Source organism: Mirounga leonina, unplaced genomic scaffold (genome assembly GCF_011800145.1).
Source record: "Mirounga leonina isolate KUSES-001 unplaced genomic scaffold, KU_Mleo_1.0 Mir_376, whole genome shotgun sequence".
In the NCBI taxonomy this organism is placed as follows: Eukaryota; Metazoa; Chordata; class Mammalia; order Carnivora; family Phocidae; genus Mirounga; species Mirounga leonina.
The window spans coordinates 3,056,567-3,078,770 of NW_023270718.1; the positions used below are offsets into that span (position 1 = coordinate 3,056,567).

General features: G+C 59.7%; 2 protein-coding genes across 3 annotated transcripts in view; both read right to left on the reverse strand.

The window, feature by feature from the left end:
- PRKD2 (protein kinase D2) overlaps positions 1-1,294 on the reverse strand; it is a 38,141-nt gene extending 36,847 nt beyond the window's left edge. The window contains exon 1 of the mRNA XM_034986830.1: positions 1,235-1,294. The gene's annotated coding sequence lies outside the window, so the exon portion shown is untranslated. The remainder of the gene's footprint in view (positions 1-1,234) is intronic.
- The window catches only part of STRN4 (striatin 4), a 25,961-nt gene continuing 3,757 nt past the window's right edge, over positions 1-22,204 (reverse strand). Inside the window, exons 2-18 of one of the 2 annotated variants that reach the window (XM_034986832.1) lie at positions 18,269-18,372; positions 17,702-17,775; positions 16,596-16,674; positions 14,184-14,381; positions 12,013-12,154; positions 8,687-8,846; positions 7,998-8,111; positions 7,531-7,625; positions 5,662-5,837; positions 5,512-5,559; positions 5,066-5,187; positions 3,825-3,992; positions 3,506-3,646; positions 2,964-3,062; positions 2,708-2,794; positions 1,235-1,470; positions 1-978 (exon numbers count right to left, since the gene is read on the reverse strand). In XM_034986832.1, the coding sequence (XP_034842723.1) occupies positions 1,301-1,470; positions 2,708-2,794; positions 2,964-3,062; positions 3,506-3,646; positions 3,825-3,992; positions 5,066-5,187; positions 5,512-5,559; positions 5,662-5,837; positions 7,531-7,625; positions 7,998-8,111; positions 8,687-8,846; positions 12,013-12,154; positions 14,184-14,381; positions 16,596-16,674; positions 17,702-17,775; positions 18,269-18,372 (1,977 nt within the window). In that variant the 3' untranslated portion in view covers positions 1-978; positions 1,235-1,300. Of the gene's footprint in view, positions 979-1,234; positions 1,471-2,707; positions 2,795-2,963; positions 3,063-3,505; positions 3,647-3,824; positions 3,993-5,065; positions 5,188-5,511; positions 5,560-5,661; positions 5,838-7,530; positions 7,647-7,997; positions 8,112-8,686; positions 8,847-12,012; positions 12,155-14,183; positions 14,382-16,595; positions 16,675-17,701; positions 17,776-18,268; positions 18,373-22,204 lie in introns of both variants that reach the window. The other variant, XM_034986831.1, reaches the window with a different exon arrangement.

A 22,204-nucleotide genomic window follows, 5' to 3' on the forward strand; every position in this document is an offset into this window, starting at 1 on the left:
TTACTCCAAAGGGTTTATTGAGACAAGTTTCACATCCAAGTCCAGGGCAGAGGGGACGGGGGCTTATAAACAGGAACCTGGAAGGGGGCCCGAGGGCTCAGGGTGGAACCCAAAAAAGAGAGTGAAATAAATAGAGGGAGAGAGTGGAGGACCAGGAGAGGAGACACAGACTATCACACAGTGATAACAACATGGGGGGTGGGGGGCGGGGCTCCATTAACATCCCATTTATTTATACAGATATACAGAGAGTTGTGGGGGACCCGGGGGACCCCCTCAGCCTCCATGCCCTAGGGAGGGGCAAGAGAAGGCCATCTCTCCCCATGGGTGACCCCATGGGGGCTGGGGGGCTGCCCCTGGAGGAGGGCTGGGAACAGTGGGGGAGGTAGGGGTGGGCGCCTCCCCCGAGGGCATCACCTGCTCCCCAGGCAGTTACTGGCCCTGGAGACGCTGGGTAGTGTCTGGAAAGCTGTGTTGAGGGAACTGGAGGGGAGGGTGGGGGACTGGGCGTGCTTGTGGGGTGGGCCAGGCCGGGCACTCCCCCTGAGGGCAGCCCAGGGTCCAGCTGGCTCCATGGTTTCCCAGGGGACCCAGAGCAGGGGCGCCTGGGGCTCCTCCCAGCACAGCTCCCACTCAGGTCTGGGAAGATGGAGAAGGGGGGGTCAGGGGTTCAAAGAGAGAACCTGGCACCTTCTGGCGTCTTGGAAAAGCTGATCCCCAAGGACACCCAGCCCCGGCTGTGCTGCACCCGAGAAGGTGGCTCCGACACCAGAACTGGGTGGCAGGGCACAGAGAGGAAACTCCCGAGGCCATCCCAGGGGGTGATTCCTGAAGGAGGCTGCTCCCCAGGCTGGATGCTTGGGGAAGGACAGGCCGTGGGGTCGGCCTCCTGGGGAAAGGGCCGTTAGCACCACCAGGCTCCCAGGCAGGCAGGAAGAGGCCAGGCCTCCAGGCCTCCAGACTGAGGCTGGGAGTCACCTGAGGTAGACAGAAGGGAAGGGAGACCGGAGCATGATACCCCAGGTCCAAGAGCTCAGGCCGCCTCAGCCCCCTCTCTCAATGCCCAGGGGCTGCTACCTCGATGATTCTCACGAGGTGCCTCGACTACCACCTTGGGACATGGCACCCTCTAGAAGGGCCGAGCAAAGGGACGCGTTTGAAGTCCCGTTCGGGGTGAGGAGGCAGGGGGTTTCTGCCCTCCCAGACCAAGCCTCCCTCCTGTCCAGCCTCTCACCTCAGTGCCACCTGCCCGGCCCCGCTCCCCAGCCGGCACGGCAGCCAGGGCGGGGCCAGGTGGGCATCATACGAAGACCTTGGCCAGGGCGTCGGCGCCAGCGCTGGCAATGAGGGCCTTGCTGGGGTGGCACGCGACAGCGTGGATAGCCTCCTCGTGCTTCTTGCGGTGGGCTGTGATCTCCTGCACGCACGTTTTGTTGTCCAGGCTCCACAGACGCAGGGAACAGTCGTGGCCTGCGCAAGTGTGGGAGCAGAAAGGGCTGTCCCCCAGCACGCACCCCGGCCCCTCTGAACCTCAGCCTCTGGAGGAGCTGGACTCGGCACTGGGTGAGGGCTCCGGCCTGTTCACCCACCTCGGCCCAGCCTGCCATCCGTCCACCGAGCTGCCGAGTGTGTACCGGGCCCTGGGGGCACAGTGAACACGCTAGGCCAACCCCCCCGCCCCGGGGCCATTGACGTTTCAGTGTGGTAGAGAGCAAACAAGAAAGCAGAATGAATCATGCCAGGGGGGTCAGCAGCACTGTGGGCACTGGTCAGCGTGAGGACAGAACGGCCAAGGGGGTATCAGGAGGAAGAGTCCGGCAGGCAGCAGGGTGGGCCAAGGGAAGGTTCTGAGGACTGGCAGGAGGTGGGTGTGGCTGAGCAGCCTGAGCAGGGACATGGGGGCGGGGGGAGGTCAGAGAGAGGGGAGCAGACAGGGCGGGAGCTTGAGGCACGAGCCACCCATGGAGACGGCCTGACTTAAGCGTTAGAAGGATCAGGCTGGCTGTGGTGGAGGCCGGCTCTGTAGGTCCCCCACAGGGGGGACCTGGGCCCTGTCCCAAAGCCTCTCTGCCCCAGACTCGATCTCACTGACCGCCCCCTCTACCACCATCCCTGGAGACAGCTGCTACTGTCACAGGGCAGATGGAGAACAGACCACGATGGGTCCCCATCCCGTGTGCTCGCTCGCTCGTCACCTCCCACAAGCTCTGACGGCGAGCAGAGGGGAGTGGAAGGAGGCCCCTTGCCCGTGGCCTCCCTGAGGAGCCGTGCACCGCCCTCACCTCCCTGGGCAGCTACCGCCCTTCTCCATCGGCCCACACCCCACCCCATCCTTTGGAGGCATAGCTGCGCAGGAGCTGGGCTTCGGTGCCCTCATCCACAGAGAGCACATGCTCCCGAATGCTAAGAGCCCGTGGGGACGGAGACTCAAGACGGACCCCAACTTCATTCCTGCAACCAGCCCACTTCGCTGAGACAAAGTACGTCGCTTCTCTGAGCCTGTTTCCACATGTGCACCGTGAGTGCAACACGCCCACCCGAGAGGGTTATCTGGATGAACTGAGATGTAGGCAACTGTCCCCAGGGGGCTCTGCTCCCCCACCTCAGGGAGCCCAGGAGGACTCTCTCGTGACCAGTGCCCACGTCTCCTCCTCTTCCGCTCCCACACACCCTTGCTCCTTAGAAGCCTGGGAGGGTCCTGACTTACTTCCCGACATCAGGAACACGCCGTTGGGGTCCACGGCGAGGCAGGTGACCGCGTCCAGGTGGGCTACCATGGAGTGCACAGATTTCCCTGAGGGAAAAGAGGGTGAGTGGCAGTTACTTTCCCTCGCTGCCTTGCCTGGGGAGGCGAAGGCCCAGACGGGACGCTGAGAGCCCGCAACGTGGGCACCAGGAGCTCTGTCATCTGGGCAGCCCCCCACGAGCACAAGTGAGCGGGCGCCGGGAAGGTGGGGCCTCACCTGTCCGGCTGTCCAGGAAGCGGATGCCTCTGTCGTCGTGGGCGGTGATGGTGAGGGGCTGGTTCGGGTGACTCACCACCTGGTTGATCTGGGTTGGGCCTGGAAGGCAAGGAGGAGAGAAGGACATGGGGGAAATCAGGGAGACCAGGACAAAGACAAGAGGAGAACCACGGTCCCACAGCCCTGCCCCCTGCCTGGCTCTCTCCTGCTTGGGTCCACTGTTCATCTGTAAGACAGGCACCGTGCCCTGCTGGGGGTGGCCCAAGATGGGGTACAGCCACCCACAGGGGCCGTCCACTCTGCCAAGAGGCCTGACGGGCGAGTCCCTATGATCTCTCTTCCCTCAGCCTTCCCAGGAGCCCCGTGCTAGCCACAAGGGTGGCAGCTGGGACTCTTATCTCCTTCCCACCCAGAGCCCCTGGTGGGGGAGGGTAGGGAAACTGTCTTCTGCTCACTGGATGTTGGGTCACCAAAGCCACAGGAGGGATTGGGGCCTTGGAGGCACTCAGATCCCGGCCCGGGGCCCCGGGGCCCCCTCTTACCGCTGCTCCCCCGGGATTCCAGCGAGAGGAGAGCGCTGCCAGCCTCCAGGTCATACAAGACAGTGTCGCCGGAGCAGAAGGAGGCCACAATGTGGGCAGGCTCGGTGCTGGTGAAGGCCACTGAGGTGGGGATCCCATGATCTGACGGCAGAGGGGAGGGAAGGCTGCTTAACAGGCCTGGTCCTGCCTGGGGGCTGCGGGAGGGGACTTGGGAAGCCTGGGTCCTCATCAGGAGTCATGCTCCTGTTGGGGCCTCCAGCTCTACCCAAGTCCTCTGTGAGGTGTCGGCGTCCCTCCCAGGCCTGATCCCTCCACTCACCGCTGGCTGTGAGGAAGGTACAGAGGCAGGCTGGGCTGCTGCTAGGATCCCAGATACGGATGGTGCCGTCGGCAGAGCAGGAGGCCAGGCGCTGGGAGGCGGGACTGAAGGCCAGGCCCCATACGGCGTCCCCATGGCCCTCCAGGACATGGCTCAGCACGCTCGGGTCTGGACACACCAACGGGAGGAAACGGGCTACGTCAGGGCCACCAGCCCCAACCTGGCCAGCTCGAGAGCACCAACTCTGCTGGGAGCCAGGCGGCCGGGCTGGGGCCACCCATTCACCCAGCTTCCTCAGGGCCTCAGAGCTGTCACCACTGGAACGTGCCCCAGCTAGCTGCTCACACTCTGACCACTGGCGCTTCTGGGAAGATTTTAGGACTCCGAAGGCAACCCAGAATGGAAGCTCAGAGGGCAGGGAGTCCACCCGGTTCGCTGCCAACCCCACAGCACCCACAATAGTACCTGGCACAAAGCAAGCAGTTGGTACACGATTTTTAGGACTTAGTTAGGGGGAGAAGGAACAGTGGTGGCCCTGTGGCCCCAAGACCCTTTGCAGCCTGGGCCCTGTGGGTCGGCCTGGCCCGTGCTCCTTGCAGCCCTTTCCGCCCCGGGGCACAAGCCCTGCTTCCCTGGTCACTCAAGTCCACAGAGGCCGCTCGGTTAGGCCCTGCTGACCCCAGTGTGGGGCAGCCTACATGGCCCAGAGCACATACTACCTGGGACTGACCCTTGACCTTTCACAGGGTCGGACTGTTCTTGGGGAAACAGCGTGTGTTCGAGGGAAGACAGACCTCTAAACTCCGCCATGAAAAAATGCTGCACAGGACCGTGCAGGTCATCAAGAGAGTTACTGAAAGAGGCGTCACGAGGCAGGAGACAGACACTGGACAGAAATCACAGTGTGATCACTTCTCCACTTAACTATTAAAGGTGCGCCAAAGACCAAGCGCAGACTCCCTACAACCTGGCCCAACGAACTTCTCCCCTCTTCCCTGCTTGACTTCTGCTCACCGCCTCCCTGCGCTCAGCACTGGAAGGCACTGCCAGGGCCCGCCACGCCTCTGCATGGGCTGATCCCTGGCCCCAGTGGTGATTTTGAGTCAGCTCACCCACCAGCTCCTCTGGGGGGCAGTCCCCCCACACCACCTCTTTCCTGCCTCAGCCTGTCTGACCCCTGTCACATGCTGAACACGCTGCTCCATGCTCCCCCCCACGAGGGGGGGGTGAGCTGTCCTCACCATAACCGTCGTAGGGGTCCATGTTGAGGTCTGGAATCTTCCAGCTGTGGATGCGGGCGTCAGCCCCGCCGCTGTAACAGCATTCGCTGTTGCTGCCCACGGCGACTGCCAACACGGGGCCCCTGCAGGGCACACAGGTGGTGAGGGGGAGATGAAAACCTCAGTCTCACCCCTCCCCAGGCCCCCCCTGAAGTCCCTGCTAGATTTTTCAAGGATGGCCAAAAGGAATTCAGCATCTGGGGCTCTGGTTGGGCCACCCAGACCTGCCTTCCCCCAACTCCCCACACCCGTTTCCTCCTCCAAAGGCTGGGCTGAGAACCAGCTACGGGGGCACTTGGCCTGGGGAGCGCCGGCAGCAAGGGTGTGCGTGTGCAGAGGGCCGTCGGCCCCCTGGTGCAGCAGAGGGCAGGCCAGTGACCACACTCCCCTCGGGAGCACTTCCTTACCTGTGAGCCCGGAAGGCGTGGATAGGTTCCACATCTAGCGCAGCATTCCTGGGGGGAGGCAAAGGAGCCGCATGTCACCGGGAGCCCCTCATCACCCTGAACCCACATGCCCCCTCCTCCTCCCCTCCCCCCTGGGGTGTCCGCCCTCACTTCTTGGCTGTGACGGCCTTCTGCAGGTTCCAGAGCTTGAGCGTGCCGTCCTCAGAGGCGGTGAGCAAGGCAGACTGGCTGTGGTGGAAAGCCAGGGAGCGCACGCCGTCGTAGTGTGAGCGGAGAGTGAATTTGGGGTTCCACGTCTTCTTAAAGGCATCTTTGCTGTCAGAGAGCTGGGGTGGGGGGAGCTGCCTCAGTGTCCCCGCAGTCCCATGGACGCTGACCGGCATCCAGGATGTCAAGTCACCCAGACCCACGTGGAGCACCCCCCACCCGCCACTGGCCTCCAGCCCCAGGCACCCTACCCACAGCACGCCTCGCTCACTCAGTGAGTCCTACAGTGTGCGGGGACTAGCTGCAATTTGGGCACATAGTCAGGTCAGAGGGGGCCTGGGGGAGACCGTCAGATCACCCCACAGTGCACAGGCCTGTGAACTCCGAGCAGCGCTAGGAATTAAAAATGGACCGGGGAGAGGTACCCAAGCAGCCTGGCCACCTCTGTGGCGGTCAGTTAGGCTTTCCTGAGGAGCCGCCAGAGGAGCAGGACTTAACCAGGTCAGGGGAGGGGACTGAAGAAGGACACTGCATGTGCGAAGTCCCTGCAGCTGCCGGAGCAGATCCGGAGCCTGAGAGGAGGCCCAGGTTACAGAAAGCAAGGGACAGAGTGGCAGGAGCCGAGGGTGGAGCCACATTCGAGAACCTGCATCTCACCCTGAGTGAAACAGGGAGCCCTGGAAGGGTTTAGAGCAGGGAACTGACATGGACCGGGGAAGATGGGCGTGGCTGCAGAGAGGCTAAGGGGTCAGGAGAGAAGCCTCTCAGGGAAAGAGGAGGGCACAGAGAGCACATGCTGGGGAGCGAAAATGGGGACAGGTACACACAGTAGGGAGAGACTGGGGAGCAGAATCAGCAGGTCGCTGCGGGGGGGGGTTCCCAGAGACACTGCCCATGCCTTGGTAGACGGTGGTGGTGCTCTCTGTGGGGGACCCAGAGGCAGCCAGCTGGCAAAGATGAGCAGGCCATCAGGCAAAACTCAGTGTCCTGCCTCAACATGGGGTTCACACCTGACCAGCCCCTTCATGTGGGCTGCATCCCCCACAGTCCCCACATCTGCCATCACCACTGCCCTAGCTCTTTAGGGCCAGAGACTCCGCCACTATGTGGTGGCACCCTCACGGGCACGCACCCCTGCTCAAAGCCTCCACCCTGGCCCCCCTTCCCAGCATCCCACAGCAGTGCCCCCAACCTCGCTGGCGTCACCAACCACGTGAGATCCGGCTAAAAGCTGTGGTGGCTGTTCTGCCACAGGGAAATGCACACATGCACCTGATTCAGAAACTACCAGATGGCCAGACGCCACTCTGGGGGTACTGGGTCCCAAACACTTGGCCCTGACCTCTCCTTCCATCCTGGCCCATCGGCCCACCGGCCCCACTCATGCCTGCTTTTTCAGTTTCTGTCTGCAAAGATCAGCTCAATGCCTATCTCCCGCATAGCCTATCTTCCCTGCACTGTGCCGACCCAGAGCCCCCTTCCTCAGATGCTGTGCCCCCTTGCCCTGCCCCCAGACCGTGGGGGGCCTGGACTCAAGATGAACGTAAGCTGGGGTACAAGGGAGCGTCACCTGCAGGAGCTGGGCACTGGCTACACTGCAGTGTCTTCCAGGCCCTGCACCTCTCCCAGTAACCCCCTCAAGCCCCAGCCCCGACCATGTCCACACCCCTCTGTAAACCAGAGTGAGCTGCTGAATGACCTCACAGCATCCTCCTGCTAGGGGGCCAAGCGCAGGCAGAGCTCAGCAAGAGCAGGCTCGGTGTGGGATGCCCAGTGAGGGCCCGCAGGGGGTGGGGCACCCCAAGAACTTACATCACAGCTGAGGTCGTTGTCGTTGGTGACGGTGAGATCTGCCAAGTCCCCCAGGCTCACCTCCCCGCCCCCGATAGTGTCCATGATGAAAACGTCTGAGGAGAAGCCAAAGGAACCTGGTAGGGGTAGGGGAGGGAGGGGGCAGAGAGGGGCAGGGAGAGAGAGAGAGAAAGACAGAGAGAGGCAGAGAGGGAGATAAGCAAGGAGTCAGAGAGAGAGACAGGGAGAGAACAAGATCAAGAATCACAGCTGGAAAGAAAGAGACAGGGAGAGACAGACAGACAAGGCAGGACAGACAAGAAGAGAGGGAGACAGACAGACAGACAAACTTTTGCGACAGGGAGGCTGCAGACTAGAGGCCAGGCTCTGACCCTGAGGACACAGAAGCCCTGGGCTTAGCTCTGCAGACCCCCCCCAAACCTGCCATGGGCCCCAGGGGACTAGGCCAGGGTGGAGGGGCCTCTTACCTTCGTGTGGCCGGGGCTGGGGTGTGCCAGGAGGGGGACCAGTCACTTTAGGGGGCAGCCCGTCCACATCCCGGAGGTCGGCCAAAATGCCCTGGAGTTTGACCCGCCGGCTTTCTGGGGGGGACAAAAGCACAGGGCTGGAGTTGCCCACCAGTTCCAGTCACTAGCAGCCCCTCCTGCAAACGTGGGGCAGCCAGGAAGTGCTGGCCCCAGAGCGCAGGGCTCAAGGTGGGAGTCGGGGACGGGGCGGAGGAGACAGACCGAGCTGGGACCCTCTGCGGTCCCAGCCTGGCAGGGGCCTCAGTTCCTAGCCGTCCTACGTGACGGCTGAGGGCCTCTCGGCTCGGAGTCCCGGAACAAGACGAAGACGCAGCACTGCCCTGTCTGCCTCTCCCCACCAGCTCCTCATCCTGTTCCTCCCTGGCGGCCGCCGAGAATCAGCTGCTCTCATGGAGGGCTGGAGGCCCTGCTCCAGGAAGAGCTGGGCCTGCTGCGTGGCCGCAGGGATTTCCCAAGGGAGGGGTGAGGGCCTGGCCACCAGGGTGCGGGCCTCGTGCTCTCCTGGGCCACCCCCCCCTCAGGAAGTGTATCCGTCCGGCGGAGCCTTAGGGGCAGGAAGCAGCTGCTGGCGGCTGTGTGTGCCCCTAGCTCACCCGGGAGGAAGGCTGGCCAGGAAACCCTCCGCTTACCCAGCTCGTGGTGGGTCCCCTCTCCAGTGCATCGTCGAGGGTCCGGGGAGCCCTCCCCCTCCTCTCCTGAGCCCAAGAAATCAAACTCATTGATGGCATCCTCAGAGTCATCCTCCTCGTCCTCATCCTCCATCTCGGGCACCAGGGCCTTGGGGGGCAGCTGGGCGTGGAGAAAGCCAGACAGGTCAGGAGGCTCTGAGCCTCCGCCTGACAACAACCCCCCCCCACACCCCACACCCCCGCCCCGAAGGCTCCGCTTCCCTTCCCCCAGTGCCTTCCCCTGCAGGCTCCCCTTAACACACTTCGGAGGCTGTGCTCCCCCTGCTGGGAGCTTTCAGAGGTCGCTCCTTACTAGGCCCAGGGCGCTGCCAGCCCCCCCAACCCCCCAGCGGGGCTTTGCACACCTCTTCCCCTCACTGCCACCTCCACCTGCACGCGTGATCCCCTCCCAGGACCCTCCTCCCAGCTTTTGCCCGGCTCTTCCTGCTCCCTCCTCTGCCGCCACCCCCACCCCTTCAGCACCGGTACTTCTCAGGGACAAAAAGGCAATACAGCCTGTTTTGGGGCAGAGGAGAAACACAGGTGTGCGAGTGTGTGTACGGAGGCGCACAATTCAAGTGGGAACGTCTAGGTGCCCGGGGAGACCGGTGGCGCTAGCCGCTGTGTGTCATTCAGCGCGCCAGGCAAGCGTCCCACGTGACCTGACCACCTCGCGAACACTAATCATTACAGCATTTATCACGAGCAAACAGGCTGAGCAGTGAAGCCCCTTCCCTCAGGTCCCCAGTCCGAGCCGTCCCGGAAACACTAAGACAGCTCTGGACCGCGAGCCCACCAAGGGTTCTCCGAGTCTTCCTTAGAACTTTCTTGGCTGGCTCAAGCTTTGTTTTCTTACATGACCAGCGCGTGCTACTTTTGGAACAAGAGAAAACAGCACGGGTCCCCCATCCTGAGAAGCAGGACGCTGGGGCAGGTGAGCGCTGGCGGTCCTCACCGTCAGTCTTAAAGCAGCGCTAGGAACCAATCCTCTCGTGCTCCTCGACGTGTGCACCTGGACCCCAGCCCAGACTTCCCAGACTTGGGGTTTCAGGGCAGCACGGCACCTGCATTTCCCCACGTGGATGCCTTTCACACACAGCCTTCTACAATGACATCTTACACATGACGTCACTACATTGTACCCCAAGTGCCATCTAGGGGATGTGTGCTTGGAACCTCAAAGACCGCAGAAAATGGCTTAAGGGAGCCCCAGAATTCTCACTAACAGTTTTGAACACTTCTGCTTTAAATGCTGGCTTAAGAACATACCCCATCCCAGCACGGGCGCTCTGACCACCACCGCCTCGAACACTACCTCTTCCGAGGACGCTTCTGCCTCCTAAGTGTTCCCCGACTAGACCAAGTCCTGGGCACCCCCGGGGCCAGCCTCAGTCAGACCACAAGCTCCTCGAGGGTGCGGCTGACCCTCCCACAGGCTCAGCACTCCAAGCGGGGGCTGGAGTCAAAACCGCTCAGGCATCCGGGAGGGGCCAGCCTCTGGCCTGTGTGGGAGGACCATGAGGGACAGGACATGGTAACGTCCCCTTCCTTCCCTGTGGAAGCCCCGGGGTCCAGGTTTAGCCAGCATGCCCAGAGAGGCAATGGGGGCGCCAGAGCTCTAGAGGAGCGTGGCAGCCTAACAGGCATCCTCCAGGGTCCGCAAGAGAGGGTTCCCGAGTAATTCTGTTCTGTCCGCCGAGCCCGAGCACTCGGTGCGGCCAGCCCCAGTGTACCCAAGGGCTTTCTGTGCATGAGCTCATGTTAATTAAATCCTCAACAACCCAGAGGCAGGGATTCTGAAACTGCAGCTCAGACAGAATCACGTGCCCAAAGGCACACAGCCAGGCCAGCAGCCACTCCGGGAGTCTCGGAGGTCTTTGGAATCAGCCTGGTCACTGCAGGTCTGCAAGGTGAGAGAGTGGCCCTGGGGGCTCAAGACCCCTGCACAATGAGCCACCCCACAGGGCCCACAGGACAAGCGCAGTGACAGACACACAAAGGCCTAAGGAAGTATGGAAAGTCAGCAATGATCTCCGCTGGGAGGAGCAGGGAGGAGCAGAGCGGAGCGGGCAGGCTTCCCAGAGGAGAATGAGGTAAGAGCTGAGAAAGGAGTGAAAATCCCAACAGGGGCGGGAGGGAGCAGGAACAGGGGTAGAGGCCCCAGACCCAGCGCCATCCTGACTTTCCCGTAAACCAGCTCCAGTGTGCTGGCTCTGTCCGTTCCTTGAGCACCCACGCCAGGTGGGACCCTGTACTGAGCTACACTGGGGACTCTGGAGACAGAGCTGGTCTCGCACAGCCATGGGTACACCAGGCAGGGAGGACCAGTTCGGGTCCAGATGGCTCCAACCCTGCCGAGGGAAGGGGAGGAAGGGCAGGTGAGAGGTCAGAGAGGGCTGCCTGGAGGAGGGGTGCTAAGGTGAGGCTGAAGGCGGCAGGGAGGGGTTCTGATGGGAAGGCCACACACAGGCACCCCTGCATGGGCATGCCGCCAGCCCAAGCTCCCCCAAGCCAGGGACTGGACTTCTGTCTCCACGTTGTTACTGCTGGCGCAGGGCTAGGCTCATGGAGGCCCAAACTGACATTTACCAGCCAAGGGAGCCCAGCCGTGCCTGAGGTTAGTACCGCTGAAACAGTAGGAGCACGGTGGCTCGGGAAGTTGAGGAGCAGGGGTGAAGTGGGGTGGGAGCCATTACCGTGAAGCCAAGCTGAGATCTGGACTCTACCCTGCAGGCGGTGCCCCTGGGCTTAGGTCCTGACACAAGAGCAGACTGGACACTTGCGCCTACAAAGTCCCCCGTGGGACCCCCAACCTGGCCCCGGCACTGCCCAGGGCCCTGCCACATCCATTCTGGGTGCTGGGGAGAGAAGAGCAAGGAAACCCCCACAGTCCCTGCCTGGCAGAGCTCACAGCCTGTGAAGGGAGAAGACAGAGAGGCACAGCCACACCAAAAATAGCTCAGCGCGACGGTGACGAGGCTAGCCCGAGGGAGAGTGCGCTGCGAGAGGGCAGCGCATGGCTGGCCCAGTCTGGAGAGCTCAGGCCTCTCAGGAACTGAAGGGAGGATGGGAGAAGATAGGGGTGGGGCTGAAGAAGCGGGCCCTGACACAGCACCGAGGCAGGGGCTTGGCTGGAGAGGGGACGCGGACCCTGGGAAGGGACAGGGTCAGGCCGCACACACACTGGGCCGGGAAGGGAGCCCCGAGAGCACCCACAGGGGCACTCTGCTGCCAGTCTGCAAAGTGGGCGGGCCCCCCAGGGGGTGGGGGAGGCGAGGGGAGCGCACCTTCACGCGCTGCTTCTTGTGCTGCACGCTGTCCAGCTCATCATCCTCGTCGCTGTCCTCGTCCTCACAGTTCTGCAGGAAGGGGATCTGCTCCAGCACCGAGCCGCTCAGGCGCTCTTTGCTGTCTTTGCCTGCTGCGTTCCTGCCCACGAGAGGGGGGCAGAGGGAGCATTAGTCCCGCCAGGTGATGAAGCTGATGGGAGGGCGCTGAGGCGCCGTGGCCAGAGCCTGGACCCCGCTCTCAAGAGGGCTGAGCCCACTGTGACCCCACAGGAGCCTGGACCCCAATCACACAGGGGGCTCCAGTCCCAGCCTCCGCCTGACACACACTCTCCACGACCCGACCACCCTCCCTCAGACCGCACCCTGGGCCCCTCCTCCCTGAGCTCTGAGCCCCCGAGCACGAGCCCCCACCCCCGGCCCCAACCACACATCTGCCCGCACATGCGGAGCCAGGAGAGCTGGCCGAGAAAGCAGCCCCCTTGCCCACGGGCCGGGAGAACCCCGGGCGCAGGTCAGGCAAGTGGCAAACACGGCCGGCGGGAAGGAGGAAGCGGTCCCTCTGCCAATGCTGGTGTCCCTGCTGCCAGCCTCGCCAGCAGTGAGCCTGTTCCCTCCTGTTTCCACTCCGGCCCGACTGTCTAATGCCTCCGACTGGATGACAAGCTTTAACAAAGGACGTATCTGCCAAACCTGAGTCCAGAATAGAAAAGCAGGTGGAATTCAAAGTTCGGATAAACGCAAGCATTCTCCTTTCTTGCCACTAGGCCGATGCTCTAGAGGGTCCTTGCCAACCCCCAGGTATGTGGTTAGCGCTCCAAGGACAGATCTCTCCTCCGGGTTGCCAAGTCCAGCGCTCCCTCCCCAGCCACCGGGTGCACAGCCTCCCAGCGGAGCAGGTCTGCGCTCGGCTGCCGGCCACCACTCGGGTCTCCCCCCGCAACCCTGGCCGCACCCGCTTGGCCTCCTGTGCCGCCGCCTCCAGGTTGCAAATCCCCCCCTGCGCGCTGGTGAGCCAGAGGGCAGTCTGGAATGCAGCGCCCCCCAGCCGAGCCCCAGGCTGGCTACTCATCACTGGTCCTGGGGGGGCGACCCAGCCCCGTGAACTCCACCCGCCCTCGACGGCCCCCTTGCCATCCCTTCCACTGCTCGTCCTCCCCACTAGTCAACTAGTCAACGCTGCTCCCGTTGCTGGACCAAACCCCAGAGCCACCCCCTAGTTTCCTTCCTCTCCCCCACATCCATTTCTTTAAAAAGCAAACCTGCAGAGAGGCTGGCCAGCTCACCCCCTCCACCACCCGCATCCACCACCTCTCGCCTGGATGGCCCAGGAGGCTCCGCTCCCGCCCTATGGCCCCTCCTTCGCGAAGGAGGCCAGCACATGGGATTGTGTCACGCCCTGCTCAAAACCACAGGCTTCCCACAACTCGGAGACTCCAAACTCCCTATCGTGGCTGCTCTGGCCCCATTTGATCTGACTCCCGAGATTTCAACCTCACCACAGACCACAAGCCCATGTGCTCACTCGCTGCAGCCACGCTGGCCTTGCTGTGGGTTCCTGAACGCACCAAGTGGAACTCTGACCTGACAATCACCATTCCCTCTGCCTAGAACATTCTCCTTCTAGTACTTGTGTGGCTTACTTTCCCACTTCCTGTGGTTCTCTGCTCAGATGTCACCTCCGTGAATAACCACCCCCATCGCCCACTTCCCCATCTTTCTTTCTTCCGACCCTTCTCTGCAACACCAAACATCAGCGAACGTTAAATTACTTATGTTGATGAGTGATGACTACAGAGAAGAGAAGGAACCAGGAGGAAGTCCCCAGGCGGCGGCCGTGTGTTTCGCTCCCCGCTGGGCCCCAGCACGCCACCCAGGGTCGGCCTCCAGCAGGTGCTCTGTGTGCTGAGCAGCGTAAGGCCTGAGCCTCAGGAGGGGGGCCGGGCTGGGCGTGAGCTGTGGCACGAATCAGCACAAACACGATGCCATGGGAGAGGACGCACAGGGGGACCCAGAACAGTGAAGGGACCAAGGGCTCTGGAACAAACCAGCCCACAACATGCTCCAGGAAGGAAGTGGCCACCAGAGCACCCAGGAGCACTGCTGACTTTTGTGACACTGGCCTTCACCGGGAGGAGGGGCCACAGAGGACCAGACCTGTGAGGGCTCACCTCTTGATCTGCTCTTCGATCTGTTTCACCAGCAGCGACTCACCACCGCTGAGCCCCCCAGGGCCTGGCGTGGCCCTGGGGCCCCCTTCGCTGGGCTCCACGGCCCCGTTGAGCTCCAGCGAGCGGCCCAGGAGGGAGCGCACGCGTTTGGACCGCATGTCCAGGATGGTGTCCGTGTAGCCCACCTCTTCCAGGTACCTGCAGGGAGACAGAACCAGTGCGGCTCAGGCATCTCCTGGCTTCTTTAGATCTGATGAGGCTGATGCAAACGGGGACAGGCTTTTTCGAGAAGCAGCTTAAGACTACACGCCTGTATTTTAAATAAGCACACCCCGGGCCCCGCTGCGTCACTTTCGAGTCTATTTCCAGGGGAAGCCTTTACATACAGGCACAGTGCGGTCACTGAGATGTTCGCGGGGATGCCGAACGAAGAGCCAAAATGCAGGGGCCACGCTACATGCCTACTGCGGACGACTATAGCCGCAAATGACTGATGGGGACACAAGGCAGAAAATAGAAGAGGCAGAGGGCCAAGACAGCCACAGTAAGCAGCTTAACGAAAATCACAAGTTACGTGAGCCACACAATTCATGAGTTTGTTTAAAAAAAAAAGCAAGCATTAACATGTGTACAAATACAGGCCACACACAAACATGTCTGAAACGTGCCCCCATGAGGCCCGGAAAGACACATACTCAGTGCACTAGCAGCGACCTCGGACCTTCGGAATAAGGGGTTAGGGACGTAAGAGCAACCTTTACAACTCGCTCTACTCGCTTCCACAAATGAGTGTTTACTTCCGCAATTAAAAAAATGGAAGCTAGCTGGGACTGGTCTAAAAGTTACAGACAGAGGAAAAAAATCCATTGCGGCTATCTGTGGATATCTGGTCCTCCGGAGGCTCCTTCAGAAGCCTTTTATGTTTACCACGACCTGGGGCCTTCGGGACCCCTGAGCCCGCCCCTCGCACGCCGAAGCGAAGCACACCTGCCTTCACCTGCTGTCTCATCCCGCACGCCCACCCGAGGGGAGGCAGGGGAGCACGGTGATGAAGAGGTTGGGCTCTGGGGTCACATCTCAGACCCCCCACTTACTTACCAGCTATGTCATCTTCTGCCAATACACGCCCTCCCTGCCTTTCTGTGTTAGGGGAGTATTGGTAGTTTTTTTTTTTTTTTTTTTTAAAGATTATTTATTTATTTATTTGAGAGAGAGAGAATGAGAGACAGAGAGCACGAGAGGGAAGAGGGCAGAGGGCAGAGGGAGAAGCAGACCCCCTGCCGAGCAGGGAGCCCGATGCGGGACTCGATCCCGGGACTCCAGGATCATGACCTGAGCCGAAGGCAGTCGCTCAACCAACTGAGCCACCCAGGCGCCCCGTATTGGTAGTTTATTTACCGCATAGAATTTACAGCCGGCATCAATGTGGGTACAGGGGCACGTAACAGGCACCTGCAAAGTGCTGCCTACGAGAACCGTTTTGTCATTACTGCTGGCAAAGCCCGTAAGCAAGTAAGCTTCTGGACGTCCGGCTTAAGGAAATCGGGGACAGGGACAAATATCTTCCTGATGCTTGTCACACTACAGACCCATCTTCAACGAAATGTGCAAGAAGTGCCTGGCTATGGAAAGTGATGGTTATCTGTGTGACAGACGAGCATACGGCTCTTAAGATGATGCAACCTAACTAATTTATATGGAAGGATGTCCACAACACAAAAACAATGCAGTAGAAAACACGGGGGAAGGGCGCCTGGGTGGCTCAGTTGGTTAAGCAACTGCCTTCGGCTCAGGTCATGATCCCGGAGTCCTGGGATCGAGTCCCACATCGGGCTCCCGGCCCGGCGGGGAGCCTGCTTCTCCCTCTGACCCTATCCTCTCTCGTGCTGTTTCTCTCTCTCTCTCTCAAATAAATAAATAAATAAAATCTTTAAAAAAAAGACAACACGGGGGAAGGGGAGCGCCTGCTTTTATAAAACACACACACAGAGCCCCACCAGAGTCGCCAAAATGTTTACAGGAGCATGAGATTCCTTGGGTGGTGGAATTCTAAGTGATTTTATTTGTGTGTGTGTATGTGTTTCCCTACATTTCGTGAGTTTTCTAATAACACACTAATCTCTTTAATAGTAAAACATAACATTACCCTTTTTTTTTTTTTTAAGTGGGCGATATCTGGGGGCCCCTCCCCAAAGGGGGCCCCCCCCCCCCCCCCCCGTCTGCCTCCTGCAGCAAGTCTTCCCTCCCTCCCAGGCTTGGCTCCACCCACAGCGTGACCAGCAGGGATCCTGACAGTCCAGTGTCCCGCCCCCAGGGGGGACAGGAAGGACTGTGGAGTCTTCGGGCTTATCTCCCGAGCCAAACGTGTCCCTCTCCCCACCCCAGCCCGGCACCCCTGTCCTGCACACTCACTGCCGGAGAAGCTGCCGCCCCTCCTTCCACACCAGCGGGCTGTTCTCCAGGGTGACCGACTCCACAGGGCCATTGGAGACTGGAGAGTGGAGACAAAGGAGGCAGACTGTCTTAGGGCAGTGCCACGTACCCATCACCTCCTCCACCTTCCTCACCCTCAAACCCTCCTCAGTCACTACTGGTCACTGTCACATGTCCTGCCGAGTCCCTGCCTGAGGGCATCTGAAACCTACCCTCACCCCTCCATGCCCTCTACTCTCCTGGGGTCATTCCCCAAACCACCCCCCAGACGACCTGCAGACTCCCATCCACTTATGTTACTTTGCCACACAGGAAGCTGGCCCCGCTGTGAGACAGCAGGCAGAACCAGACTCTATACTTCAAGTCCGGCTCTGCCGCTCACCAGCTGTGTGACCTCGAGCAGGTTGGTTTACCTCTCTGAGCCTCAGCTTCCTCTTCCGAGAAAATCAGTTAATAATAGTAGCACCTAGCTCTCGGGATTCTTGAAAGGATTAAATGAGATCGTCTTTTTTACTCATCAACTACTTACTGGGCATCTACCAGGCACCTGGCTAGGTGCCCAGACTACAAAGACCCCTGACCTCTAGGACTCCAGTCCTGGTGGGAGGGGTCTGATGTAAACAACAACATTACTGTTAACCCAGCCCTGAAGGCCTTGATGGGTCGCCCGGCCCCTCACCTCCACTGTCCCACACCACCTGTTCCAGTCACACCCAGTAACTCCTCGTCCCCTCTCTCACATCGCCAAACTTCCATACACGTGTCCCTCTACCTGGAACACCTGCCCTACCTACTTGTTGGTGAACAAGGAGCTTAGAATATTAGGGACAGTGTCCGTCTGTGTCACAGAGGGACAGAAGGCAGGACTGCCCTTCTTCACGGCAATCCAGCCCCCTCCCCACTTGGGGGCCCTGCAGAGCAGCCCGCGAAGGGCGTGAGTGAAGTTCAAGCCCTCCCCAGCCCCCCGGGCAAGTCTGCTTTCTGTGGAGCGAAGAAAGAAAGAGGTGGCCCAACTCGGCACAACTCCACCACACTGAGCTCCGTTTCGCGGGGTGGGCAAGTCAGGCGGATCTGCAGGTGGGTACCTTGTTCTGCTGGTTCTGATTTCTTCTCCCCTGGGTTCAGGTCCGTCCCAAACTTCAATTTATGGTATTTGGCCCTAGAAGAGCAAATGATCAACGGATGACAGATGCAGAGGAGTAGACAGGGCCAGCACTCACCTCAGGGATCCCAGATCCCAGGGCCTCCCACAGTCCACTCCCTGACCACTGAAGCTGAGCCCCATCCCCACTCCCACCTCACTCCACCTTTAGGAAGCTGCCCTGGTGGAAGAGGCCACACACGGCATTATGAAGAACCCACTCTTTGGAGTCAGGCAGACTGTGGTGCTACCCAGTTCCAGGAGTCCCTGAAGAAGTCCTTCCCCTCTGGAAGCCTCACCTGTACCCATGAGGTGACTGGAAGGGGTCAATGAGGCAATGAGCATACAGCGGGGGCCACCATCATTACGAATATTGTTACTAGCGCTGATCCTGAACTCCACCTACCATATTTTGTTCTGTCTCCCTGCACTAGAATCACACAGTATTGGGTGATGGGGAAGAAAACGCCGGATTCCAAACCTCCTTGGGCACCCAGACAGCAGGGCTCACCTTTCCTGCTTCAGCGCATATTCCAACATCTTGATCCGCCGCACCAGGTCTGTCTTGAGATTCTCTTGCCCTTTCCTTTCTCCCTGGAGGAAAGCCACCTGAGCCTGGGGGGATAGAAGGGAACAGGAAGACAGCAGGGCTCAGGCTCACTGATGTGTGTCCCTCACTCACGCAAGGACAATCAGCTCCAGCCCCCACCCCCACCCCCACAACGACATGCAGCAGCCACGTCTTCAGGCGTGAAGACCCTGAGCCAGGGTTCAATGGAGCAGTGACAGGGCATGCTGGATCTGTTTCCAGAGTCCCTGCCATGTGACCCACCATGAAAGAGCTGAGGAGGAGTCCTTAACCCTTAAAATTAAAATGGGTAACTTGGCCCCTGCCTTTTGGGGAGAAGTCAGATCGGGGATGAAGGTGGGGGAGGTAGGCACGAAGAGCCCCGGGCTCCTTCTCCCCCACCCTAAGGCAGGTGCTGTCCCCTAGGTTGCTGGTGGAGGTGGTGTCTCACTATTTCTACCAGAGCATCTGTCTCTGGGAGGCGTAGGAAGCTACTTCGGGAGCTTAGGGACAAGAGTGGGTGGCTCAGCTCAGCTCCCGCTCCAATGCAAAAGCTTTACCACCCAACCCCCACCGCGGGGACCAAGCGTCCCACTGGAGTCTGCCCAGGGTGAGCGAGACATGCCACAGACATTACCCAGGGCCCCTGCCAACCACTTCACACCGTCTGCTGGCATGGCTACCCCAGTCTGCTCTGGTCTGTCAACAGGTCTTTTGGAGACACTGGGCCAACGGCCTTCGAGGCAGGATCCTGGCCCCTGACCATGTTCCAGAAGTCCTGTGCCAAAGCCCTGAGAGCAGGGCTCAACCCTGGCTTCTCCCCAAGTGCTCCACTGTTACAGGCTGGGACAGCCTGAGCTCCAGGCCGGGCTCGGCCACTTACTTGCTGCATGATCTTAGGCAGGTCATCGGCCTTCTCTGAGCCTCCATTTCCCCTTCTAGAAAATGGGGCTCACGAGAGTGCCTGCCCCTCATGTGTTAAGTTCTTCTCAGTCCGAGGCCTAGCACAGAAGAAGGGCTAATAAATGCCGGCTCCTACCTCTTATTATTTTTATTCTCCCTGTCCGTTCTTCCGCAACGCTGAAATGGGCCCAGTTCTTTAAGACCCAAGCCCCATCAAGCAAGAGATGTCCATGGCTTACAGGCCTCCTGCCCCCACAGGCAGCTGCATCTTCCTGGAGCCAATCCCCAAACATCATGTGCTTGTTGGAGAACTTCAATGACTCTAAGAAGCCCCAGGGTCTGGCCACAGACACCTTTTCCAGGCCGTGCCCATTCTCAAAGCCCGGCTCTAGGACTCTAGGTTCTTGGCAGCCTCTCAGATGCCCACCCACACTCTCTCCCTCTCCTTAAGGCTCGAAGGGCCCAGAGGACCTACCTGCCTGGGCACTTCGGAGTGTGGCACAGCTCTGTGCCCGCAAGCCTACTATGGCCTTGGTCCTGCTCCAGGGACCAGGTCTCTCCCTCAGGTTAGCTGAGAACTGAGCATGTGCTAATTAATGCCTGGCTCTGGCTGGGAAACGGGCACTCATATACCTCTGGTGGGGTCATACATCGATGCACACTTCCTGGAGGGCAATTCGGCCATATCTATAAAAATGTTAAATGCACACTCCCTTTGTCCTAACAGGTCCACTTCTGGGGACACAGCCTACAGGCATAACTGCAATGTAGGCTTCCTTCGAGAAAATAAGAAGGAATATACGTGCATTGATATAAGACGAAAGTATCATGCATTCGTTCATTTACGACACCAATATTTACTGAGCCCCAACTGTGTATCAGGTACAGGAGCAGATAGAGGACACAGCACTGAACAAGATGGAGTGCACATTCTAGAAGGGGGTGTGGGAAAAATAATGAACAGATCGCTATATGTCACCAGGTATGCTGTGGGGGGGAAAAAAAACCATCTATCCATTGAGGGAATGGACTTTTCCCCCTTCTGAACACTTTTCTCTCTCTACACTTTATTTTTTTTTTTTTTTAAGATTTTATTTATTTATTTGACAGAGAAAGACACAGCGAGAGAGGGAACACAAACGGGGAGAGGGAGAAGCAGACTCCCCGCCGAGCAGGGAGCCCGATGCGGGACTCGATCCCGGGACTCCAGGATCATGACCTGAGCCGAAGGCAGTCGCTTAACCAACTGAGCCACCCAGGCGCCCTCTCTCTACACTTTAAATCAACACATACGCGCATAAATACCTAAGGCCAGACAGGCAGACTCACATGTGGTCAGCATCTTAGCAGTCTGAATTTCTGTCCTTTTTCCCCCAAATCCACCCTGTCCAGTCACTTAGAAGGTGGAGAAGAAAAGCTCAATCACCAAACATAAGCCCCCAGTTACTACCTCCTCACTGTCCTCCCTACCCTCTGGGGCTTCCGTAGTGAGCCTTCTACTTCCCAGCGCCGGGACAGCCTGCTGAACACCTACATCCATTCGACATCCAGCACTGGTGACTGCCTGGACAACCAGGTCCTACGTGAGGCACTGGCCAGTAATGGAGAAGATGAGTGGTTCCTGGCCCCACAGAGCTCTCAGTATGGTGCAGGAGACAAGCAGGAGCATGGACAACCAACATATGGCGTGACTAGGCACGGTGAGGAAGCAAAGGGTGTTATGGGAGGAGGGACACCCAACCCGCTCCTGGAGGTTAAGCAGCACAGTTCAGTCAAGACCTGAAGGCTGTTAGAAGGTGGCCAGGGGAGTGGCAGGTGCTGCTGGCAGAGGACAGAGACAAGAGCTGCATGGCAGGCTTATGGAACGCTAAAAATGCCAGTACGGCCGCATGAGAACGTGTAACAGGGTTAGTGAGGAAAGGCAGAGAGGCTTGTAGGCCCGAAAAAGAACCGCACACCAAGCTGGAGTTTGAATGTTGTCCTAAGAGCACAGGGGAAGCCACGGAAGGGTTTTAAGCAAAGGAGAGATGTAATCAGTGCATGTTACAAAGACAATTCCAGCTATATTGCAGAGAACTGATGGCTGGGGGGTGGGGGGGGTGGGATGCCCACGAAGCTAAAGGCCAGTCACAGGAGGCAGTCCCAGAAATCCCAGGGAGAAATGACAGTGGCCCAGACGAGGAAGGGGGGCTGGGTTAGTGGATTTGTGGTAATAAGGAGGCGGGACTGATAACACAGGTGACTCAGTCTGTGGGGAGAAAGGGAAGTCAAGAGCAGACAAGGCCCTCATGCTTGCTGGGCTGCGCCCCTTTATCTCCTCGCTTTCACCACAGCAAGCCCCGATCTCTCTTCTCCTCATTATGGTGCGAGAACCTGACTCAGCCCACTCTGCTCTGTTGTCCCCTTCCCAGCTCCCCTGGCAAAGAAGGGAGAAGAAAGAACCAGAAACATGTGGTTGAAGTGAACCAACTCAGTGGAATCCCACTGAAAGGGGAAGTGTTGGCAGCCGGTCCCTCCGACCGCCGAAAATGCCAGCAGCCAGCGCCGCCTGATCTGTGAGTGCCCTGATGGGCTGGCAGGTAAGCCTAGGATCTGGAAGTTCTCTACCCACCATATTCACCCACCGCCACTCCCCCTGGCCAGACTGTTAGAACACCCCCCCCCGCCAAGAACTGTGCCCAGACGCCGCTGCCGCCTCTCCCTCGGCTGCTCCCTCTCTCCAGCCAGGCGGCACTGGAAGGGCTTCCCGAGGAGCCTGAGCAACCTCGGTCCTCCCCGGGGCTGATGGATGCTTCTCCGTATCCTGTGCTGACCTTTCTGTCCCAGCCACCAGTCCTGTCTGTTTCCCTTCTGGCCCCACCTAGCCCTGTATCTCCTGCACTCCTCCTTGCCCAGCACCAGGGGCTCCTGGCAGGGATGCCTCCCCACTGGATGCTTCCAAGCCCCTAGTGAGGCTGGCAGTGGGGAGGGGCCAGT